This window comes from Lepisosteus oculatus, chromosome 6, assembly GCF_040954835.1.
Source record: "Lepisosteus oculatus isolate fLepOcu1 chromosome 6, fLepOcu1.hap2, whole genome shotgun sequence".
Lineage (NCBI taxonomy): Eukaryota > Metazoa > Chordata > Actinopteri > Semionotiformes > Lepisosteidae > Lepisosteus > Lepisosteus oculatus.
The window spans coordinates 53,765,347-53,790,173 of NC_090701.1; the positions used below are offsets into that span (position 1 = coordinate 53,765,347).

The following is a 24,827-nucleotide window of genomic DNA, read 5'->3' on the forward strand; positions in this document are numbered from 1 at the left end:
GAGAATCCTGGTATTTTACATGACAGCTTGGTAGGGAAACCTGAGGTTGAAAAGCAAAACCAAACTGTCTGGGAATGTGAAAATGGCAGGAAAAATAATTAGGAAACAGCCACCTCTGCTCAGGAATTTATATCACGATACAGTTCTCAGAATGGCAAGCAACTTCACAGCTGATTCCACCCATACTGTCACGATATTAGTTCCCCCTCCTTAAGGGTGCTCCAGCCCTATCACTCAAGACTTTATTCTATGCACCTGCTCCCTATTCCCAGCCCACCTTAAAAGCCAGGCGCTGACGGTCATCCGGGCTCTGCATCTGATTTCCGTATCGTGCGAGTCCGGGACCTGGAAGCGCCTGGTCCCGTTAAGGTTTTAATCTCGGTTCCCGTTCCTGTTCCCTGTCCGCCGGTTCCGACCCGGCCTTCGTGGTTTTTAATCCCTTCTTCTGATGGATCTTCTGGTTTTGGACTTACCCTTGTGTTTTGGATATTCCCTAAGGACTACTCTCTCGGATTGTTCGCCTCGGCCACACCTTCCCCGTGCACCAGCGCACCTTGGACACGCCCCCTTGTCTTCAGCCCCGTACTCCTGCATGACGTTTCCCCAGTGTTTCCCCACTTCGTCGGATTGTGTCATCAGCATAGGGTCCGGAAAGAACTGTTCGTTACACATACACTCTGTTCTCAATGCATAATGTACCCATCAAGTATAGGGCATCAAATTAAAAAAAAAAACATTTATATGAAGTCCTTTGTCCACTGTGCAATAAAACTGCTCAATGAATGTATGTAAATGTAGTCACCACACTACCTATTTATTTATCCATTTATTGTATGTACTGTATAATGTATTGTTGTTGTGATTTCATTTACTTTATGTGATTTTATGTGACCTTTTTGTTTTGCTTGTGTGTTCTGTATTTTAATGAGAGAAGGTAAGGACAAATGCCCACAGTAGTGGACATAAAATAGTTATCTATCAATTCATATACCTGAAAACTATATGTCACTGGTGTATCAGATTCCTAAAATTAAAATATTAATATTAAAATATTAATTGCAATGTATTAATATCATAGTATTCACATTAATCTCACTATATCAAATTACCACTGTTTAACAAGTTAATATCATCCTTGTATTCTTATTCTATAGTAATTTGGTACAAATCCACCTGGCTAGTGCTTTAGATATGATTAGGTTTAATGTTTTTTGCTCCAGAAGATATGATCCTAATAACAGCAGAGAACACGTCTGCACTACATGATATTGTACTGCTACCCTGCCATTTATCAGCAGCACCTGTCCTTAAGAAACATCGAACATGTAAATGACAACATTTTAAGAACTGTGGCAATCTGCAGTTATTGCCGAAGCAATCGCTCACTTTGAATAATTGTATTATCAGCTCCATGTCATGAGTAAAGCTTTAGATCCAGAAAAAGGGAGGTAAAGATAAATATGTCTCATCTCTTACGTATGTCAGTTAAGAAGGATTTTCTTAAAATTCACGTCTAAAAATGAAATACCACTCATCCACATCATTAATTTTTATCCTTTTAAATTCATTTTTTGAGGGAGTGAATAAAGTATATAGGAATTATTTTTTGACATGCAGACACAGTATTATACATTCCTCTCTTAGAAAGCATAGGAGAGATGTCTGCTTTTTTTTTACTGTCGTCTTCATACTGTTGGAAAGCACAAATTCCCAAGCACAATCTAAAAAGTGTGCTCTAGGGCTTTGCTGGTAACATCGTTCTTAATACTATTCTAAAGGATCACTAAAAAAGTGGGATAACACACAGAAGTCACTTATTCTGCTTTGTGATATGGAAAATCCAATCATTATGATTCAGAAGATACAGACAAACCCCATTAATGCAACTGAGATAAAGAGCATTTTTCGATATGTTGGATTGATCCCTCTTGGTATGAGGGATGGCTGCCTGATAATTTAGACTAGGAAGTTGGAACCATTCTGCAATGAACCTGAAGGATTCCCTATTGGCAGTAGTGCAGGAGATGGTGGAGTGTTAGTGTGATGAATGATGGTAAAAAATGTTCAAAAGATCCATAGTTACACCCTAAAGTAGGGCTTCTCAGTCCTGATCCTCATAAATCCAGTGGCTGGTTTTCATTCTGGATTTCCTTTCAGTTGCTTAATTAAAACCCTGCATTGCATTAGTAATCAGTTAATAAACTGTAGCAATAATGTGATTAGATCATATTTGTCATTTTAAACAAAGGTGCTCCTTTAGTTTCACCTACAGATACAGTATCTATAGAATTTTAAATGTAAATTTAATTTTAAAAACAGTTGCAGGGATGGAAACTGTCCAATGGGTGAATTATTTGACTGATCTCAATTTTTTTAAAATTATTTTAAATTTTGTGAGTTTAATGTTCAAATGAATAATAAAAAAACAGAACACTTTGGAGTCACAAGAAACTCAATCAAATTATCCTTCCCTTGTGATTGATGGAAATTAGGGGTGTTTTTCTCCCAGACTTTCCTAATGTGCAGCAAAGTAATGTGTGAATGAACAAGTAATAAGTTTATTCCATGCTTTCTCTTTTCAGCATGGAATAAACCTATTACTTGTTCCTTTGCAGCCTATGCATGCTGAGGCAGCTACCCACCTGAACTTCAAAGTAATATGTGGTTCACATTGCATTTTATAAAGTGACTTAATAAATAGGTCATGAATCTTTACATTTATGTTTTTAATGTAATTTAAGATCATTTAATTATATGCTTCATTTGACAACCCCAGTAATATGAAGAAAGGTATTATTATTTTAAGTAATTTGACATGTTAACATACAAATCAGTCCTTCATTATTGTAAGCTGCCGTAATTGTAAATCCTGGCTGAGACAGGGACCACCTGAACATGCTGAAAAATGATCAGAGAGTAAATTCTGCACCCTGGAGCTCTAGATAGTAAGAATGTGGATGAATTCATTTAAATTCATTGAGTGCTGCCACATTCTCTGAAAAGCTTGCTTGCTGCACACATAATCCGTACCCAGAATACTGCAAATAATAATGGAGTAAAAACCCTTTTGAATGTGTCAGAAATCTACACATGCCTCATGAACCAATAGAAAAATGAGCGCCAAACTTTTCCATCTAAATTGTTATTCTTACTCTGGTGTGCAGTTATATTTTTTCTAACTGGGTGCTATTAAAACAAAAATGAAGGACGTATATATGATGATTAAAGCCTTTTCCTGTAGTTCTCAGAAAATCAGAAAAAGATTTAGTTTCAGGATACCTGTAACCTTCCTTCTGTTCCTGGCCTATATCTCTCCCCAGAGGGTAGATGACCTCAATGAAAAAAAAACAGATTACTACACTATTATACAGTGTGTGACGCTGTTTCCACTGAACCAAACTAATGTTCCAGTTTTGTTCATGGGATATTACAGTCTAGGAGGTGCCAGTTAGAGAAGGAATCAAAAAATGCCAGCACATGCCTTTGTGTAAAAACAAAGAGGTGTGGAACTGCTCGTCTTTTGGTCAATAAAATAACACAAAATAAACTTTTTTCTATAGCTGTTCCTTAAACAATCTGCTTTTCTAAGGCTTTTTAGTCTTGCCTTCAGGTGTCAGCTTCTTTGATGCTCAATAAGGCTGTGTGTCTCTCACTCTCTGCCATGGCTCATACAACTCTTCCAAACGTTTCTCTTACGGATGTTTCCCAGAGAACCAGTGCGTCTTTCCTGCAGCTTTACCTTCACACACCTCCTAAAGAGAGCACCAGTGTAGAGAGGGCATCAGCTGCCATCTATCAATGTAGTAACTACTGGCAGCTGTGACCTCTCATCAGTACTAGCTGATTACCTGTCACTGTGCAGTTCTTCAAACTGAGGCTCTGACTACATGGTCATCAAAGATGCCTTTGAACTGTTCATAAGGGTAGGAGTTGTAGGGGTGTTAACTTGTGTGTCCTGGCTAAATTCCACTGTGGTCATGCACAACCTGGCCTAGATAAATTCCCCTTTCATTCAAGTGGCGATTGCAATTTCTCTACCTAGGGGGTGCTGCACATTAATTCTAACATATTAATTAATATGTTACTAATCTTACACCTGTGTACCCAGCTTCTCTGTGTCATAGAAAAGTTTACAGTACATCATAGTTTTATTGCTAAAGGTAATGCTGCATACTGTGGTCCCTTGTAAGTGAATGTTTAAATAGCTAATTTTTGAAATTCTGAATTTCTCTCCTGTCTGCCATGCAACATTGCTTGTATGTGCATGTTAGACTCAGTCTCAGAATTTGGTCAATCACCAGAAAAACAACCACTTTGCTCTCTGAGAATGTTCAGATCATATTTAGAGATCAAAATGAACGGCTGTTTTTAATATTTCTGCAAAAGGCAAAGACTTAAATTCCCAGCAAGAGAAGAAAATGCTCAAACAGAAAGGAGCCCTGCTTTGGTCCTTTGTGTAAAAGTGACAGATAAAATCAGCTTGTTAATTGTGCTTGGTGGAAGTGCAGCTTTCTCTCCGATTTTGAAGACACTGCCCAAACTGCAAACAAGAATTAATTCCATTATATTAAAAATGTGCCACAGGTCAAATATATAATTTCAAATAAAATACAAAACATTATAAACATTATATTTTTCAGTAAACTGAAATTATATTTGTATTATATTTTACATTTTGCAGTATAAGCATAATACAGTAAGGTACATCTGATTTTGCTTTTTTGGGTCTTTTAAAATTCTGACATGACCAAAATGCAAAATGCTTTTATTTTCAGTAAATGATTGAATTCTGAGATTGAGGATAATATACTGTACTCTATATACTGCATGTAGTGTTTACATTTTGATAAAGTCAGAATTTTCCTAGATGTTTTTCATGATGGGGGGCTATACAATTCAAGTATTGGAAAGGCAAAGGTTACTGAAACTGTGGGTTAGAAGATTAGGGATGTCAGGACTTGAATTTCAAAAAGAATTTAGTACCTTAGGTTTAATCTCTTATTTATGGGATCGCAACCTTTGATAACATCTAACCAACAGCTGATTAATTCAGTTTTATTACATTTGACTACAAGGCCCATGCATGGTTTAGGGAATTGATGAAATTCATAAATAGACTGGATTGTCAGTTATGAAGAATTCACTAGATTTTGTGAACATAAAACATATCTGAAACAGTTTCCATTAAAATTTAAATATTGTGTAATGACTAAAGAGGAGTCTTTGTCTGAAAACAACTTAGCTGGGTATAAATGAGACACACCTGGCTTAGTTGAAATCCAGTGGGAGTGAGATTCCATATGAGTTCAAGAGCTAATATAATTGGCTCTGTGTGCAATTGGCAACACCCCTGGATTAGTGAGGTGGTGTATATTAGCAACCAGGAGAAAAACTACTACAAGTCTGTGTCTAGGCTTTTACAGTGAAGGAAGATGAGTGAGTGTATGCCTATCTCTATGGGTTCATTTGCTTTCATACTAGCAGACAGGCTTGTGGTTTCCTTGATAGACTCTGAAGATTAGGAAAAGATCATTACTGAATGATTGTGATTTGCAGCTCAGAATCAGTTGGGTAGAAAAGTCAGGTATGTAGTTTGTAAGGCTCCAGCGTCTCATTTTAGAAGGTGACTCAAACTGATTGAAGTGGAAGAGAGAGAGATGACTTTATTGGCCATATACAACTTCTTGTATTGGGATTTTGTCTTTTTGGATACTTGATCTCCATGAGACAGACAGGGAGACAGGGAGAGAAGCTTGGGGTTCAGAGAACAGGGTCAGCCATTTATATGCCACCCCTGGAGCAGTTGGGGTTAAGGGCCTTGCTCAGAGGCCAAACGGAGTAGGATTCCTCTGCCGGCCACCGGATTCGAACCAGCACCCTTCCAGCCACAGGCACAGATCCTTAGCCACAGAGCCACTGCACCGCTCCTGGGTGTGGTATCATCCTGGGTGATACCAGGGTGTCCCTGTATAAAAGGGCAAGTTTCAGTGGAATTCTCCAGTTCTAGATTTAAGATTGACTGGTGGGTGGAATGAGCTGAAAGGTGGACGGATTCAAGTGACCGAACTGCTGAAAAGCCCTGTGGGAAGAATAGTCAGTGCACTGAGCAGGCTTCTCTGGAAGAGGTCCACTCGTTTATCTAGGAGCCTGGAGGTGGCCTGTCCACTAAAAACTGATGGGTCAAAATGTGCAGATTTTAAGGTGACGGCGACCTTGAGCAGCTTTCTGTGGTTCAGGTGTTCACCACAGTGCACATACGGTAAAATATAACTTGGCTGGGAAGACGTACTACATGTGATATAGAGCAAAACCATTGTTTAAAATTTAGTTAGTCTAAAATAATGAATGCGACTACGGTATATTGGTGAGGCAGTTGTATCAGTTGGACTAAATACACGATATTTAGAAACCCTATTCTGCCTGCCTCTAATCATTTCTTATTTATGAGTCACTTTGCATTTTAAAGGCAGCTTGCATAGTTGTGCTTTATATAACAAGGAAATAAGCACCGCATTGGAAATAGAACTATTTTCCAACTTTGTTTTAGATTAAAATGACTAATTTCAAAACCAGTTTTTCCTTTCATAATGACAACATATGTTTAATATTTAGTGTCCCGGAAGATATTTCTACGTATTTGTCTATTTAATTATAGCCAAGCCACATTGCTCAGCAATAGACGAGAAGGCTGGGAAGGGAAAGAAATCATTCAAGTGGGGAAAAAAGTATGATTTAAGTAGTTAAACCATACTGTAGATGCAATGCACTCTTCCTGTCAGTTGTTGTTGTTTTTTTATATTAATGATAATGGTAACAGCAAGAAGAATAACTGGTAATATTTTGTAGCTCTTTTTTTTCCCCTTTGCTCATTCCGAATGCTTTACATGGTGAAGGAGACACATTTCCACCACTGAAGTGTAGCACCCACCTTGGGTGGCACAAAGCAGCCGTTCTGTATCAGCAGCCCTGCTCACATCAGATGGAGAAGTGAGAAATTGCTTCGCCAGTGGTTTTAAGAATCCTGTAGGTAGGACAGATTATACTAGCCCACAGTGGAATTTGCTTAAAGCATAAGGGTTAACTCTACTAATTTTATGAGCGGTGTCCTGTGATCTTTAATGACTCAGTAGATATGACCTTGGCTTAATGCCTCATCCAGCCAAAGGCATCTCTCATGTTAGTGCCTCAGGTCATTTTATTGAGGCATTAGTTTGGGAAATCTGCAGCAGGGGGAAGAGTACCCACCATTGTTCTACCAAAACAGTTTAAATTAATAACCAGTAGTGAAGAGGCTCCTACAACTTATAATGAATTACACACCTACAGAAGGCTCCGCAGCCAAAATGTTGTTTCTTTTTCTTTCAGCATGGAATAAACATTCATATGAACAACTGGTCTATTCCGTGCTGAAGAGGGAAGAAAGACCACACAACGTTTCGGCTGTGGAGCCACCTTTGGGTGTAAGAAAGATAGGGCAGTCAGAAAAGATAATATAGCATGGAAAAACACAAGCCAGGAGTGAGGAGGAGGCAGGAGCAGGGGAGAGGCAGAGCGGCCAATCAAGTGGTGCGAGGTCGAGAGAGGTGAGGATACACATGCTGATGCAGCTACCTAATTGACCTTATATCGAACATCATTGTGATATTAATCAAGAATTAGCAGCTGGTATGAAATATGCAACTGAACTGGCAGACTAAAGGGACAGAATCTTTTCAGTCTTGAACAGAGAAGTTTACAAGGGAACCATTTACAAGTACAGTATTTAAAATCCCAAAACATGTTATGAAGTCAAATGGATTTCCTCAGAATGAACCTAATAATATTTTTTCAATAATGAACCTGAGTAGCACTGGGTAACCAATTGTCCCAGACAAGTACTGCTTAAAAATAAACCTGCTTTTTTCTCAAGGGGACAAAGAAGGTAGTGCCGAAAGAGGTGAAACGAGATCGGGAAAGCTAAGGATCAGTACAGAGAAAAATACAGAAAACTATAGCTCTGGTTGATTGGCTGATACCGGGATCGCAGGGCATCAAATCCATGGCCAACATCTCTCAGAAGGTTAATGCTAATACTATTTCTGTGTTAAATGACATGGATGGGCAACAGCTGGCAAATACCTTGAATGTGATTTGTGAAATATTTTCTTAACTTCTCCTAACACTTTTCCACAAAGTATTTTAACATACTGCCATACTTGTTGGTTTTAGCAACATCTGTATTGCTATAGGGTGGGAATATTAGTGAAGATAAGCAGCACAATTTGGGGGGTAAATCAGATCAACCTAAATTCCCTCTCAAAGAGTTGTAAAAAAGACTAAGACCATTATAGTGTGTGGCACATCCCCTTCTCTGTGAAGCTACACTATTCCTATCCCGTTACACTATCTAAGGTCTCTGTTTCACCAGCAGTAATGGTACTCTGGAAATCTTCCATCCGCTCAGCAAACCAACTTTCAAACCATGCAAAATAATTCCTATCTCCTGAAACACTGCTGTTCTGTATTTGGTTGTGATGTTAGTCTGTTTTTGTTGTTTTGTTGTGTTGGTCTTAAAACACATTTTAACAGAATTTAAAAATAATTTGAATTGAGACTTAAAATTGAATCGTGAAACACGAAATAAAGAGTGGAAACTATGTGGAGGTGCTGTCACGATTGTAGTCCCTCCTCCTTAAGGGCACTCAGGCTCTTTCACTTTGGATTTAATTCTGCGCACCTGACCCCCTGTTCCCAGTCCACCTTAAAGGCCAGGCGCTGACGTTCATCCAGGCTCTGCATCTGATCTCCGTATCGTGCGAGTCCGGGACCTGGAAGCGCCTGGTCCCCTTAAGGTTTTAATCTCTATTCCCGTTCCCTGTCCGCTGGTTCCGACCCGGTTCATGTTTTTAATTCCTTATTGGATGGATCACCTGGCTATGGACTTATTCTTGTGTTTTTGGATTACCCTCTGGATTACTTTTGGATTGTTTGCCTCGGCCACACCTCCCCGTGCACCAGCGCACTTTGGACACGCTCCCTGTTTTCATCCCCATATTCCTGCATGATCTTTTTCCTAATGTTCCTCACTATTCCGGATTGTCGTCCGCATAGGGTCTGGATAGAACTGTTTGTTACAGGTGCATTCAAAACTGAGATCAGGGGGTAGTGTTTTTTTTTTTTTTTTTTTTTTTTTTTTTTTAGACATGATTGTAGGAGTTTGGAAGAAACTACCCTGCCATGATGTTAAAGCCAATACCATGGTTTTCTCAAGACACAGATACAGTGAATTTCCTCTTATCAATTCCCCAATAACAACCAAAATGGCCTCCTCCTTTCATTTTTAACCTTTCTTTTGTTCTTATGTTTCACAGTGCTCAAATTTAGAAAATGGGAAGCTTCCAGACTTATTCTGATTTGTAAAGTAGAAAACGGTTCACCTGGCCAAAGTAAGCTATGCCCTTCTTATAAATCAGATGTCCATGCCTGCTAATCTTGACTTCATATACAGTAAATTAAATTGAATTCTACTGGGTCCATTTTGTATTGTATTGTGGCATTGTATGCTAACAATTTATTGATACAAGGTTCTCTTCTAGCTGTTTTCTCCAGGATTCCATACTCTTCTATAGATTATCTGGTACAACCACATGACTAAGAAATTTGTTCCAGACCCCGACAGCCTTTTTTGTAAAGAAGTAATTAACGATTTCAGTCATAAATTCACTTAGAACGAAGTTTCCACTCAAGTCCTTGTAGTGCCTTTGGTTTTGAGATATGTCTTTGGGATGGCCATGTTAATCTTTTTTAAATGTCTTTATTATTTAGAACTATACATACAAGTGCCATTGTTGTATATTCTGCTCACACTTACAGAAATTCATTTAGTTTAGTGATGCAGTCCCATAAATGCATAAATGACACTTGACCACTCACATTTTCTAATTAAGAATTGTGCTTAATTTTCAGAACACTCTAGTAATCTAGAAATTATATAAATGTATATGCAGAATAAAGGGAACAAAAGAATAGTTATGAATAGGACCTTCAGAAAAATTGGATTTATTTTGTGAAAAGATGAAGTCAAAATATTCCAATTCTCATTTTTCTGATTCATGCTGTTTTATGGATGGTATTCTGTGCTTAACAATGGCTACTGTGATTATATAATGAATGTATTATTCCTGAAGCAAATTATTGTAGAGAATAGCATAAATGTATTGAGTTTAAAAGCATGTCCCACTTACCTTCTTCCTCAATAATGCAGGTTATTTGAAGTGACCAAAAGGCCTTTGTTTAAACATGCAACTTTGACTGATATGAAATTTGATTTGGAATTGTACTGCACATTACGTGATGTCATTCATTGAATCCTTGAGACTGAGAGCTCATTTTTTAAAGATTGCTCCAAACGGACACCAGTATAAAAAAAGGATAACAAGCATCTGAATGTGAAGTAATTTTAGCAAAGCAATATTAAATTGTGGATACAGTAGGTTAGCACAATATGGAAAGCAAATTCGAACTTGGGTATTGCTATGGCTGAATTTCATAACAGGATTCCTGTGCTGAAATATAGCACAATGTTTGCTTAAAAGCAAAACTGTTGTTTTTAAAGCAGTGAAGATTCTGCCTCATAGCTAGAAAATGTCAAAGCAAAGGTAAGAGGTCAAGTTATTCAATCTTTTAGGATGGGTTGGTCAAGTACTTGGGTTTAAATGTATTGAAGAACAAGAGAGCACTTATAGAATATGCACCTATGCAAATAAACTAAACTTCTTTCAAGATATAAAGCAAGTTCTGTTACATTAGTTACTACCTGCTTGTAGGTTTTACTGTCAGTTTCTTATTACTACTGTAGAAGATAAGAAATGTTGTAAAATTGGTGAGGGCATTTAGTCCATTAACCCCACCCTCCAAGAATTCCATCCAGCCATTTCTTGAAAGAAGCCAGGGTATTGGCTGTAACATGGCTGGGTAGCTTGTTCCATACTCCCACCACCCTTGGGAAAGTGTATGCTGTTCTTGGTTATAAAACATCCACATAGTTTCCTTTTGTATCCTCTATTTTGTGTTTCACTGTTCATTCTAAAGACTTCCTCTATGTTGACTTTGTGAGTGCCTGTGAGGATTTTAAATATTTACGATATGATTATCTCAAGTAGGTAGCTGCGTCAGCATGCGTTGGCTGCAAAGGAACAAGTAAAGGTTTATTCCACGCTGAAAAGAGAAGAAGAGAAACACAACGTTTCTTTGGGTCTGTGAGAGAGAGGGAAATCAGCAGCTGATAAGGCATGTGAGGATAAAAGGCAGGGCTACAGTACTTGCCCCTTCCTCTCACCAAACCAGCAAAACCCGTCTCTTCACGGCGATCTGTTCCAAGACCAGGCTTTCTAGCCACCTCCTATTCCTTTATAAATGTCGTCATTATAATATCATCACCCACTCCAAAGCCAAAATGTTGTTTCTTTTCTTCTCCTCTCAGCGTAGAATAAACCTTTTACTTGTTCCTTTGCAACCTATGCAGCTACCTACTTGAACTACATTTGTTTAAACTGCTATGCCTTTCTGATATTTTGGGAAAACATGTTTTCCTTTATTGAGGAAGCCCCAGGCTAAAGACGTTCTCTCCAGGTTAGTGACGCATTCTTAGAGTAGGGAGATATCATTTGCTTTGGGTCATCCAGGTTTATAGGAAGGTAGATTTTGCTCTGGATTGTGTTCTGTTTTATTTTGAATTCAGGTGTGACTTTTTTGGGGGGTCTGTTGAGGTATTATATAGGACTTCTGACTGCTGCCTTAGCAATCTGGGATTTCAGGGATGGTCAATAAATGGGCCTCGGAGACACTTGTCTTTAAATATTGTAATTTGTACATTGTATGTTGTGTTACTGTATACTGTATGTTGTTTAGTTTGTGTTATTGTTAGTGTTAATAAATATTTATTTGTCCTAATTGAACTCACATTTATTACTGTTCTGCCAAAGCTGTGCCAGGGAATACTGATCTCAGGTGCCGCAAACTACACCAACAGCTCAGGTATATTCTCAACATATCTTTTACAATGGAGGGTTGTAATTATTGATTTTAATTGTTGATTAGCCTGCTCATTTTTCATGTATTCTTAACCCACTAGTTTGTGACAGTATTATATAATAAAATATTGTAATCTTATGACTTCAGTTTGGATGTGAATTACATGGTATGATTTTTTTTTCCTCTGTGAAAATAAAACCTGTGCAGTATAAGATCAGATAATGTCTAAGTTTCCTAGTACCTTTATCAGAAGTTGAACTTTTTTAATTTTCTTGTTAAAGCTATTCAGTGTGTTTAAATAGCATTTAAAGGTTATCTTTTGCATCAGGAGGATAAGAAGAGAATGAATCAATTATTGGAATGTCTGTGTTATTTATTATGAAGGTTATCAGCTGACTATACAAAATTATTCTTATCTATGGAAAAAATCCAATTGAAAAGCTGTGAAGAGTAAACATACATCAAACAAATGAAGATTAGCTGTCAGAGACAGGAAAGGGAGTTCTTATGAATTCTCAAATGAACTTTCTACAATTCATGTTTTAAATCTTTAATGGGATATTGTACAGCAAATTCATATTTTTTCTACTAACTACTATTGCCATTCAAATGTACTGTAGTCTGTTCATCGATAATTTATTTTCATCCTTTGGTTGGTGCAGATGTTTTATGAAGAGTGTTTCTTTGGTGAAGAATAACCAACATTTTCATTTTCTTGTTTTACATACCCATCTCTTCATTAATAGAATAAGAATTATTCACATTTGTTAACTTTAATTGTTACTGTGAATTAAGCAAAACACACAACTGCAGTATTAACACCTACAGTACCACACTAAAAAGGGTGATAGTTAATGAAGTAAGAATAATACATTTTGGTATTCCTGTACATTTTTGGGGGGTTCTGTTATGCTAGTTTTTTTGTTACATCAATTCAAGTGCATTTGTGTATCAACCAGCTAAAGAGCTTATTTTCAAAAACTGCTTCAAATCATTCATTTTGAATCCATACTAATATTTAGCAGCACGATAATAAAGGTGTAGGATTAAGGCCTTCTTTAGTGTCAAAATGTTAAAAAAGTAAATACAGTATATAAGAAAACAAACTTTGTTTTAAAAGAGTCTCTCTGAAGAAATAATATATTTTAATTGCTAAACGGTCATAAAATATAAGAGTTCAGGTGGGTAGCTGTGTCAGCATGCATAGGCTGCAAAGGAACAAGTAATAGGTTTATTCCATGCTGAAAAGAGAAGAAAGAAAACACAACGTTTTCGGTTGTGTGACACCTGAAGAAGGCTCCACGGCCGAAATGTTATGTTTTCTTTCTTCTCTTTTCAGCATGGAATAAACCTATTACTTGTTCCATAAAATATAAGATGCTGGATACGTTTGTAGGTTTTTCTTTTAACATTTTATTCATTGTCCCACTACTTATTTTTACACTTACTATGGAAGAAAACAAGATAAAGGAGAAAACAAGATCATGTTCTTCACAGCGATCTGTTCCAAGACCAGGCTTTCTACTGGTCTGAATTCTTCAGAATCTTTTAATGTCAAGTGTTACCAAGATAAAAATAGGATATTCAGTATATTTGGAAATTAACATAATCCATTATTGCTGGAGCATGAATGTCAGTACCCAGTCATTGATTAACTCAAATGCACAATTTTAATGTTCATTCTAAACCATTTTGCCAATCTAGCTCATTTAGTACCTTGTAACTAATTGATCCAAAGATCTCATCCAGTCATTTCCAGATTTCCAGAATTCAGATTAATGGCTTCAACAACATGGGTGTAGCTTGCTCTTAACTCATACGATACTTTTTGTGCTCTGTGTTGGGCATTCCTTGATCATGGGAATATTCTTTGGAATGATTTAAAGGTACAGTAGCACAACATTTTGTGGAGAAATAAAATTGTACATAATTTTATTACAACATTTTTATTTTAAATACATTTTGTGGTGCCTTGTAGAATTTTAACCTAGCATTATTGAATTTAACTTCTACATTACCTATATACTGAATATTTTAATATCCTGTTTGACTATTACTTTCATACTGTACATTGGTCAGATGAGGATAAGGATATGCCTACTGTACTTCAAGCTTGTTGTTTCTCATAATATACTTGCTGTATAGTTGCTATGCTTGCTGTATAGTGCTGTATACAGTAGTTGATGTTTCTGCTACCCGTAGGTAACACTCAACACTTGTTTGCAATTAACATAATCTGTTGGGTGTTTTGTCCTCATTTTGGTCAAAGTTTTTTTGTTCCTTCTGCAGCTTCTATAATGTTTTCTAATCCTCCTATTCTGGAAGCACCTGTGAACGACTAATTTGTTAATTATCTAGATCATTCATATTATTTAATTGCAAAGAGCAGTGATCCTAGTATACAGTAGATCCCTTTAGTACTCTACTAAATATTTTAACTAAAGGTGGGAAACTCTACTCAGATCATTCCCAAGTACAGACTGGAACCCGGGACCCAGGAGATGTGAGTAAAAGGTGGTTAGCACCATGCCCCAGTGCCATTTTGAAAGAAGAGTGGTTTTAAATTTGTTTTAAATCATTTGTCAGCAGATGACATATTACACCTCTTCCCTCTGCCCAGCTGTGTTCCTTACATTGGATGCTGTTTATGACCATGAGCCTGCAGGTGTCTTGACTAACAAAGGGCGGTAGTTTCAGTGCTGCCTTTTAGGTAATGATTGGGCCTAACTGTCACAATCGTTTTTTTCAGTGCACTCCATGGGAGAATGCCAGGGGGCTGATAAATTAAGAGATCAAGCAGCATATGACAAACCTCACTGATTCATACCCAAGCAATAACATTTTGATCCCTCCCTGTTTTCTCTGGCACTTCCCCAGTTTCCTGGATGCAATCAGATAGACTGAAAGCAACTACTTCTCTTGTTTCTTTTGCTTGCTTGTCTAAATGTTTTGCAATTCTTGTGATAACGAGATTTTTTTTTCTTGAAGAAAGAGGTTGTGATATCTGTAACTCCATTCCTAGAAACAAAATGTCAAGGTCAAGCTCAAGTTGCAGTCTGAAACGTGGGTGGACTACGGAAATATATTTTTTTACTGTAAAGATAAGCTCTGCCAGATGGACTAGAGCCAGTCATTTCTGAGAGAATGAATCCTTAATAAGGCAATGATTCACAAGTAAATAGATTTTACCCTGCTACAACGCATATTGCTCTTTCCTTTTTTTATTTAATTACTTGTTCTGATGACCAAGCTGCAAAATTCCTAATGGCATCTCCGTTATTTCATTGACAGATTTTCAGAAGATGCTGGTTAGTGTTGAAGAAGGCATCAAGTAAAGGTCCAAGACGATTAGAGAAATTTCCAGACGAGAAGGCAGCTTATTTCCGAAACTTTCACAAGGTGCGTGGGAATTTCTTGTTTCAGTTTCCCCTGTAGTAGTTTAAGGCAGTGTCTCTCAGTTGGGAGTTCTCTACCTTCCAGTATTTAGCAGTGTTGAGTAGTGGTTAGGGTTCCAATCTTAGAATGAAAAAGTTAGGGGATTCCAGTCCCAGTTATTCCAGTAAAATGCCCGCCCCCTCCAGTGTAAATGGGCGCAAATGTAAAATGTTTTGCATTCACACATCAGCCAAAATTATAGTAAAGCATCATTATCTTATGACAAAATACTGTTCAGATCTATTGATGAGCCTTTCAACTGTTATGAAAGCCTGATATTGCCCTGAATAGATATAAAATTTAACTAACACTGTAGATCTAATTGGTCTATTCTGTTGCCGTTTTTCCCATTTTTAAGGTTTGCCAAATTCATTTCATAGCGTGTTTACATGACAAAAAAATGGACAAAAATAAATTTCAGAAAATATTATTTGGTTTAAGAAGGGCCAAGAGCTCATCTTATTTTTTCTTGTGTAGGCTAGGCTATGTGGATTGAGCTCGGCTGCATCCTCAGCGCAATGTGTTTTTGGAAACTATTGTTTCATTTAAGTCTGGTTAATATGTGGTGGATTTTCAAAGATTGCAGGAAAAGAACAGCCGTTGTTGATCCTTAAAAATATTTTCTTCAGAAAAAAAGCAATGCAGAGAAGACCTAGAAAGATTGTGTGGCTCCACTGGCTTTCTGCCTAGAAATAAATTAGTTTCCTAACAGTAGCAGTTGGTGTTTATATCTTGGGAAAGACCTCACAATCTGCCTCCAAGTCACAGATGGCCAATAGCTTCTTAATGTGTAAATATCTAGAAATAATCTTGAATGAACACCAGTCAACTTAAGCTAAAATAAGTTCTTTTATGAAGAATGACACAGTAAATGAGAATGCAAAAGTAGATTCAACAAATTTAAACATTCAAACAATGTTAGTTTTTTTTACAATACTGTTAATTTTCTGTAAATAAACATACTGTATACTGTACTGTATGCTGTAGATGTACGGACTGCTTCTCCAAAAAGTGACATGACAACGGTCATGACAGCTCACATGGACTTGCGATTCACTGGTGTTGAGTACTGCAAATCTACTCTTTGTTTCTAAGTGCAGCACAAGCCCTGCATATTGAGTGTTCCTTATTTAAATCCAAGTTGTGCTATGGTCAGATGCTTTCAGGAGGAACAATAAGCCAAGGACACTATGGGTTGTATGACATTTATTGGAGGTCTCAGTTTATGCACTTTTTACCTCATCTTTAGATACGGATGCAGTAAAATGGCAGTGATCACAATAAGTGTGTTTTAGATTTAAACTCCTGTTGTACTCACAATGAATTCTGATTATCTAACCTCAACCATTCAGAGCCTGTGTGAATTCAGCTAGCTACTGTAAGTATTCTTAAGAGTGCACATACTTTATACAGTACAACTACTGTCTGCGCAACTGAATCATCTTTGCAGTCAATGGTGATGAACTATAAATGTAACCCATAACACTTGATATTAAGGTGGTGCTTCTAAATATTTGATTATTGTTTTACAAAGTACGTAGTTAACAGATGGTTAATTAAGAAGAAAAAGTATGAATAATGTGTGATTAATTTGTCTATAAACAATTTCATCCTAAACATGTCACTGGTTTCCATGAAAAGGAGAAAGACATGAATTTTATAACACAGATGATATCCCCCCATTCAGTTAATCCCAACAACCCCATTCAGAAAACCATACAATGTTTGTGTTGAGCAAGGCATCCACAAAATTTTAAAATGCAGTATCTTGTTCTTCTGCATGTTGTACAAACTGCACTGCAGATGTTTATCCCAGAGTTACAGGATGACAAGTATACAACATACTCTGCAATGGAAGCTAATTGCATGTGAGATTCATTTTCACACAAATCTTTCAATCAAAGTACAGTGTAGAGGAATGTGGTTTAACACTTAAAAAGGAAAAAAAAAGAATTGGCTTTCAATAGATGGTGCCCTGCAAAATGTTCCCATAATGTTATAATCTATCCTAGACAGCTAAATTTAGCTAACCATTCCTTTTTACTTGTCCTAAAACTGATTCATCATCCACACACTTCAGTTCCTTCCCCCCTGCACCTTAATTAGACCGCTGCTTGTGCCTGGATTCACAAGCCTATCTGCTGTATGTAGAGAACACATTGCTAACATGCCAGCACTGTCATTGTGTCCTCTAGAAAGATAACAGTTATCTCAGCTTTAATGTGGAGGAGGCTGAGTTGTAGATTTACATCAATCAGAAAGCTGCAAAGGAGCAAACAGAGGTTAACTCCACATTGAAAAATTATAAAGAAAGTCACACCAGGATTCATAGGCACTGGTTTACATTTTTCTTTTTTCCCTTTTTTCTTCTTTTACCCTTTAATTATTTTTATTCTTCAGCAGAGAATTATCCTCTGCTTGATATTTTTGAGATCCAAATCTGAGATATTTAACATTTTCGTAAACCGGAAAAAAAAAAAACATACAACATTTTGTCTGTTATCTTTGTTCAAAGCAAGCCACAGAATTGTTTCTGCAAAGGCATTCATTTCATTTTCAGTCCTTCATAACCACAAATGCCTTTCGGACTGTGCAACTGCATTCTGTCCCAAGTTTTTTGCTCTACCAGAAACTACCTCTGCTGTTTTCTGATCCTAATCCAGTAGTAACACAAGCCTCACGGACATCTAGCTGCAGTGGTTTAGCTTTTATACTGTAGATGAGTGTGGACATTTATTTTGTAAGAGAAAAGATAAAGTGAATAGCAAAATAGGAGAAATACAGTCTGAATATCTGAATACAGTATATTTACTTGCTCGGGTTCAAGAATTTGTAGCCAATCATTTTGGGTAATGTGGTGTTCTGTCTTTACTTTGTATGCAAAAAGTCTTAAGAACCAAGCACCATGAGATTGCCCTGATCATATTGTGTTCACTGGCGTATTTAAGAATTAAATCAAACAAAGCAGATCTGCTGTCTCAGAATTTCCCTGGAATAAACAAAATGTTATTCTTACTATTTTATGAGCAATTTATGCATTAAGACATTATGTAGAATACTGCAGATTTCCCGTGAAAGAATTTTGCTGACACATTTCAAAACACTAAATAAAATAAGAACAACATCAATACCTGTGACCCACAGTTTCAGGTGAATGAGTAACAAAAGAGTGTCATAGAAATCAGCCTGTCAGCAGGCTGTTTTAATGGTACAGGCATATTTTCACACTTAAAAAAATCCTTAGAAATTCTTTAGTTTCTACCCTTACTGTTAAATGCTTACAAATGCTTTTTTGCAAGGTCTGTGCAATGTAAGCATTGCTGATTGAGTGTAATTTACACATTCATTCTGTCAATTGCTTGTAAAAGATATGTTCCTCATAAAATAAGATCTTGAAACAAATATAAGTAGAAACATGAAGACATAGACTGCAAAATTTCAAATATCTATTAAAATCTTTACTATTCATTTTACATATTTTATGAATGCTTAAGAGGAAAATAAAAGCATCATATAATAACCCCCATAAGACAGAACACATAAGTAAAATGCTGGTCTCCATTTTACTGGGTAGACTGGAGCAACTGGGGTAAAGTCTGCAGTGTTTGCAGCAGGGAGTGGAACCTACAGCCCACCAGTTACAGTATTATTCCAGAGTCTTTCTTAAATAACAAAAGTCACGGAGTCTGTAATTGGTTTTGGCAGTGAGTTCCACAGTCATGATGTAGCACAAGAGAAGGTTCTGTTGCATGCAGTGTGGCACCATTAATACTAACTTCTAACTTCTAATTTCTAACTTTCCTCAGGGGCTTGACTTCAAAATCAGCCTCTTCCAAACCTGATGCTGGGAGCCTCACGGTCTTGTCACAATATAGCTAAAGAGATCTATAGTAATAATATATTACCCATATCCGAATGTGATCACATAACAATAAAACTCAACTCTCTGCTAATAAATAAACTGACTAACAAGCATCATATAAATATTAAAGTGCAACTGAACTGCGTGATCCAGTCACAGAACAATGTGGATCATCCTGGATATGTGGACTTTCAGATAAGAAACTGGAACTCCCACAATAGCCAATTTTCTGAGCCTCGGATCATTTTCCACATTGCTCAGCAGGATGTTGTGATTGACAGCATCAAAAGCTGTACTCAAATCCAGAAGGAGAATACTATTAAAAAAATCATCAATAAGAAGCCATCAGCAAATCATTAAGTATCTTAACAAGGGTTTTGTCTGTGTCTAAACCCCAAGAGAAGAGGTTTAAAGAGCTCATTAGATTCAAGATAATATTGAAATTGACCAGCCATTCTTTGCCAGTTCAGACGTTTTGAGAGAAAATGGTAAATTGGAACTACAGTGGTAGTTGTTAAGCTGTTAAGGGGTGCAAGTATGTTGTTTTTAACACAGGAGTGATAGAAGCACACATTTAAGAAAGAATGCTCCTCCATTCTCTCTCATTCTTCTTGGCTAATCACATAAATACTTCTTCTGCTTCCCTCTCCTCACATCTATGTTTCTTTCCTCCACCATCATATTAACATACAATTGACATATACAGCATTATATTAACAAACAACTTTGCTCCACTACACGATCTTGACTCAAATAACCAGGATTTGGTGTGCTCAAGTCAGCAGGTGCCAGGACACCTTGATTTCTGACCCAATTATAATTACTGCTAGTACAACCCAAAATTGCCAAATGAGTGCAAAAGTGCTAAAGACTCTGTGCTCTGAAACACAACAAACAATATATGCATCTGGAACATTAGGATGACTATTGCATGCTCTCTCCTTGCAGCTGAGGTGGCTGATACCATGGCCATGACGAAGCAGGCGACAACCCAATGTGTTATATGTGTAGGCACAAACAAAATCACTGCTGTAAAAAGTCTGTATATCTGTAATAAATTCAATTATCAAGGTAACAGACTTAAGGTATACTGTAGGACCAAATCTGTGGTCTCCTCAGGAATTCAATTCAAACTCTTCCAGACAGGAAAGATGAGGAAGATGAAGTGCTATATATCAATAAGATGTTTCAGGCTTAGATCTAAACCCACTGTAGAAAAATAAAAAGTCTCAATCTATAAGGAAGAGACTCATAGAAATCATTCTAAAGTATAAAGAAAAATAATGCACTTTATAAATGGTTAAAAACCAACAGGATCCAGTTAATGAAAAAGAGCACATTGTCAGCACAGGATTTTTTTAATGAATAATCATTAAAAAAGGGAGAAATGATTCTGGTACTAGAAACATTCAAGAATAATAAATGTACAGGACCTGATGGCATGCTACCAAGTCTACTCAGGAAACAGTACTTGTCCATATCAATTTTATCCATAAACCATTGAAGCAACTCTTCCAATAGATGTTCTAGACAAAGCCACTACACAGGGACTGCAGATTTGTTAATTCCCAATAAGTCTGACTTGTATTACATGACTTTCGAAAAGGTAAATCTTACTTAATTGAGTTGTTAAACTTTCATTCAACGAGCTTAGTGGAGATAACAGTAAAGTATGTTTAGATTTTGAGAAAGTTGTGAAAGTAAAAGTGAAAATATTAATTCTCAAATTATATAAAATGATTATTTGAGGAAATGCATGTTTTTGGATTTAGAATTGTTTGAATGAAGAAAGAGTACAAGTAAGGAGTGAATCTTCTGACTAGGGTGATATCATTCTTTAAGCATAACAGGCATATGTATTTATTCATATTCATGTATATGAATAAACTAGATTCTCATACAGTACTGTAAGTGAACTAGCCTAACTCTGGTCCTGGAGGAACAGCATATCTGCTGATTTTCATTCTAGCTGACCTCCAAATCACCAGCGCTAATGATGACGTATGTGATTTGTTTTCTGGTGTATTATTTAATTTTACTTGTTTATTCAGACAATCCTGAGTGTATATATACAGTACAGAAAACAACTTCAGGGATAGTTTTCAAAACTTAACCATGCTGCCCTTTACATAGTTTATGTCTATCCTTAACTTGAGTTCTGTTACTTCTGACACTGGCAGACATTTCCAGACATTTGGCAGACATTTCCACTAAACTAGTTGGGTTTATAGACAATAGCAGTATGGGCTGATTAGTAAACACAGTTATTATGACAAATAACATCCCCTCGCTGATAATATCCTGTCTGTTTTTCTTTGCAAGGAATTCAATTTGCATTCTATTCGACACTTACCATTATTTTCTGTTCTGGTTACGATACATTCATATGTTCCAAATGTGCTTCATAGAGCTTTACTTGTATTTTTAATACACACAAGACCCCGTGAGAACCTGCTTAATTCCACATCACCTTTGTTTGCATGACATTTCCTCATGAGAGTCCTTTCTGGTGACCATGGCTTTGGTCCAGGGCTTTCTTTTTCCAGACTCAATCACTGAATACAGAGCTGTGGAGCTGGCAGGCGAATTGGGAATGAGAAACTTCAGAACTGCACCCCTCCTGATTTATAGGCATTCAAGAGCGGTGCACAGCTATTCAAAATTCATACATGCCATAACATTAGTCACATTACCATAAAATTATAGTATAAACAGCAGGACGTTACAGTATGTAACTTTTAGGCAATACATAAGACATTTCCCCTGTGTGTTTTTCTAAATAGAATCTTTGTATTTATTTAACACACAGTAAATGTCTTCTTGGTGGACAGGTTTTACATTAAAAAAAACAGAGTGGAAGTGTAAACAGAAAAATAAAACAACCTTATATCAATGCTCATTATTGAAATACACAGGGGCATTTATTTATGGTTTTCTTTTCAGCAGAAACTATTATACTCATGGAACTAAAGAGTATTACCTTTCACACTTGAAAATAATCCCTACAGAACATGTTGATATCTACCATTGACAAAAAAAAAAACATGATTGGCTATTTATACCCAGATTCTAATTTACTGTACATATACTGTATGACTCAGAAGCCGAATTTCCTTCGGAACATACAGTAACACTCTGCTATTGCCCCTGTGCTCAACTTCACACTCTTCTCATGCACTCAAAACACACAGTTTGTCGAGTCTTCACTACAGCTAGTGTCATCTCCCAGAACCCTTTCTTCCCCAGCTCAGTGGCCTCCTCACAGGTCTCCCCGCCTTCATCCACACCACTCTGGCCTCTGTCCGTTCCTGCGTCACCCACACCCACTTGCCTGCCGTTCCTTCAGCATCGAAGTCCACTTTCACCCCATCTTTCTTATACGCACATGTCGTTTCTCCAGGAAAGCCACACAGCCAACTTTTGCACAAGATCTGCCACCAGCTTGATCGGCCTGTAGCTCACAGCTGGCAGCCCACTGAAGCTCAGCCGGTGTGAGCCTGGCCATTATCTGGGTGGGAGACCTCCTCTGAAAGCTAAGATTGCTGCAGGAAGAGGTATTAGTGGAGCCTAACCTGCAGAGGTTGCTCGCCCTGCGGTCTATGCAGGTCCTAATGCCCCAGTATAAGGATGGGAACACTATACTGTAAAAAAAGGTGCCATCCTTTGGATGAGATGTAAAACCGAGGTCCTGACTCACTGTGATCATTAAAATCCTAGGTGTTTCTTGAAAAATGTAGGGGTGTTACCCTAGTGTCCAGACCAAATTTGGCCCTAGCATTTCCCAATCATGGCCTCCCCATCTATGAACTGGCTTAATCACTCTGTTCTCCACCCCACTGATAAGCTGGTGTTTACTGAGCGTACTGGCACACTGTGGCTGCCGTCACATCATCCAGGTAGGAGCTACACTCTAGTGGTGGTGGAGGGGAGTCCCCATTACCTGTAAAGCGCTTTCAGTGCAGTGTCCAGAAACATGTCATAGAAATGCAAGGGATTATTATTATATTGAAGGGGAACTGCTTGCCCCACATTTTCCATCCCCCATGTTCGTTTTCAGTACATTATCAGTAAGGTGAAATACATACTGTACTAGATATGTTGCATGTGACAGTGGAGCTGAGTGTCATATAATGAAAGGGAGGTCTAGGTAAAGCAGGCACAAGAACAGCTGTATGGTACAGATATAATAATAATAATAATAATTGCTTACACTTATATAGCGCTTTTCTGGACACTCCACTCAAAGCGCTTTACAGGTAATGGGGACTCCCCTCCACCACCACCAATGTGCAGCATCCACCTGGATGATGCGACGGCAGCCATAGTGCGCCAGAACGCTCCCCACACATCAGCTATCAGTGGGGAGGAGAGCAGAGAGTAATGTAGCCAATTCATAGAGGGGGAGTATTAGGAGGCCATGATTGGTTAAGGCCAATGGGAAATTTGGCCAGGAAACCGGGGTTACACCCCTACTCTTTTCGAGAAACGCCCTGGGATTTTTAACGACCACAGAGAGTCAGGACCTCGGTTTTACGTCTCATCCGAAGGACGGCACCTTTATTACAGTATAGTGTCCCCATCACTATACTGGGGCATTAGGACCCACATGGACCACAGGGTGAGCGCCCCCTGCTGGCCCCACTAACACCTCTTCCAGCAGCAACCTTAGTTTTTCCCAGGAGGTCTCCCATCCAGGTACTGACCAGGCTCACACCTGCTGAGCTTCAGTGGGTTGCCAGTTGTGAGTTGCAGGGTGATATGGCTGCTTATCCTAGGCCATTAGGATATGGCCTCCTAATGCTGCTTATCTGAACAGATATAGTACTCTTCAATTTAAAGAAAGAGACAAAATATCCAAAGCACAAACAAAGCCAAAGTTCCTCTTTGAGCTTCTTCGCTAGACTTCTTCAATTTCCTCTCTAAACAGCCAGGCAGTTAAGCTTCTTAAATCAAGAAAGTCTGTTTTGCTTGGTCAGCAAGATGCTTACTTCTCTCCCTCTGGTACAGATTGCCTTCAGACAGCACATAATAACCAACCATGGAATCTACAGTTTTTTGGTTTTTAAATTGACACTGCCAATTGCCTTTACCAAGTGCTTACTGTACCGTAGGTGAGTGCAGATGACAGGTCATGCCTCACAGCTTTCTGAAGAATATAGTTCAGATAAGAGTCTACATCTGCCCTCTCAAACTGCATTCTATGTGCTGAAAGTTTTTCTTAATTAACATTAAGAAAACATTTTAATCTCAAATCAGTAGTGTAAGTACTGTATTTTACCAGGTTTTACCAGGTTTATATGTCTTGATAAATAACAAATAATAACGTAAAGCTGTTGATTTCCTAAGACCACAATTTGGCAGATGTATAGTAAATGTGCATGTACAGAATTGTCATTCTAGAATCTGACCATTTTTCTCTTTTTGGCTTCATTGCCAGACAAACATAGCAGGATTACAGAACTGTCTATTTTATATTAATCTTATTGTTATCCACAGTCTAAATCAAGATACCGTAGTT

The 24,827-nt window shown here is 37.6% G+C and overlaps 1 protein-coding gene across 3 annotated transcripts in view; it reads left to right on the top strand.

Annotated features, from left to right (window-relative positions):
* Positions 1–24,827, top strand: part of dok6 (docking protein 6) — a 108,920-nt gene that overhangs the window by 34,619 nt on the left and 49,474 nt on the right. For all 3 annotated transcript variants that reach the window (XM_015353800.2, XM_015353802.2, XM_015353801.2), the window contains exon 2: positions 15,304–15,411. In XM_015353800.2, coding sequence (XP_015209286.1) covers positions 15,304–15,411 — 108 coding nt within the window. The remainder of the gene's footprint in view (positions 1–15,303; positions 15,412–24,827) is intronic.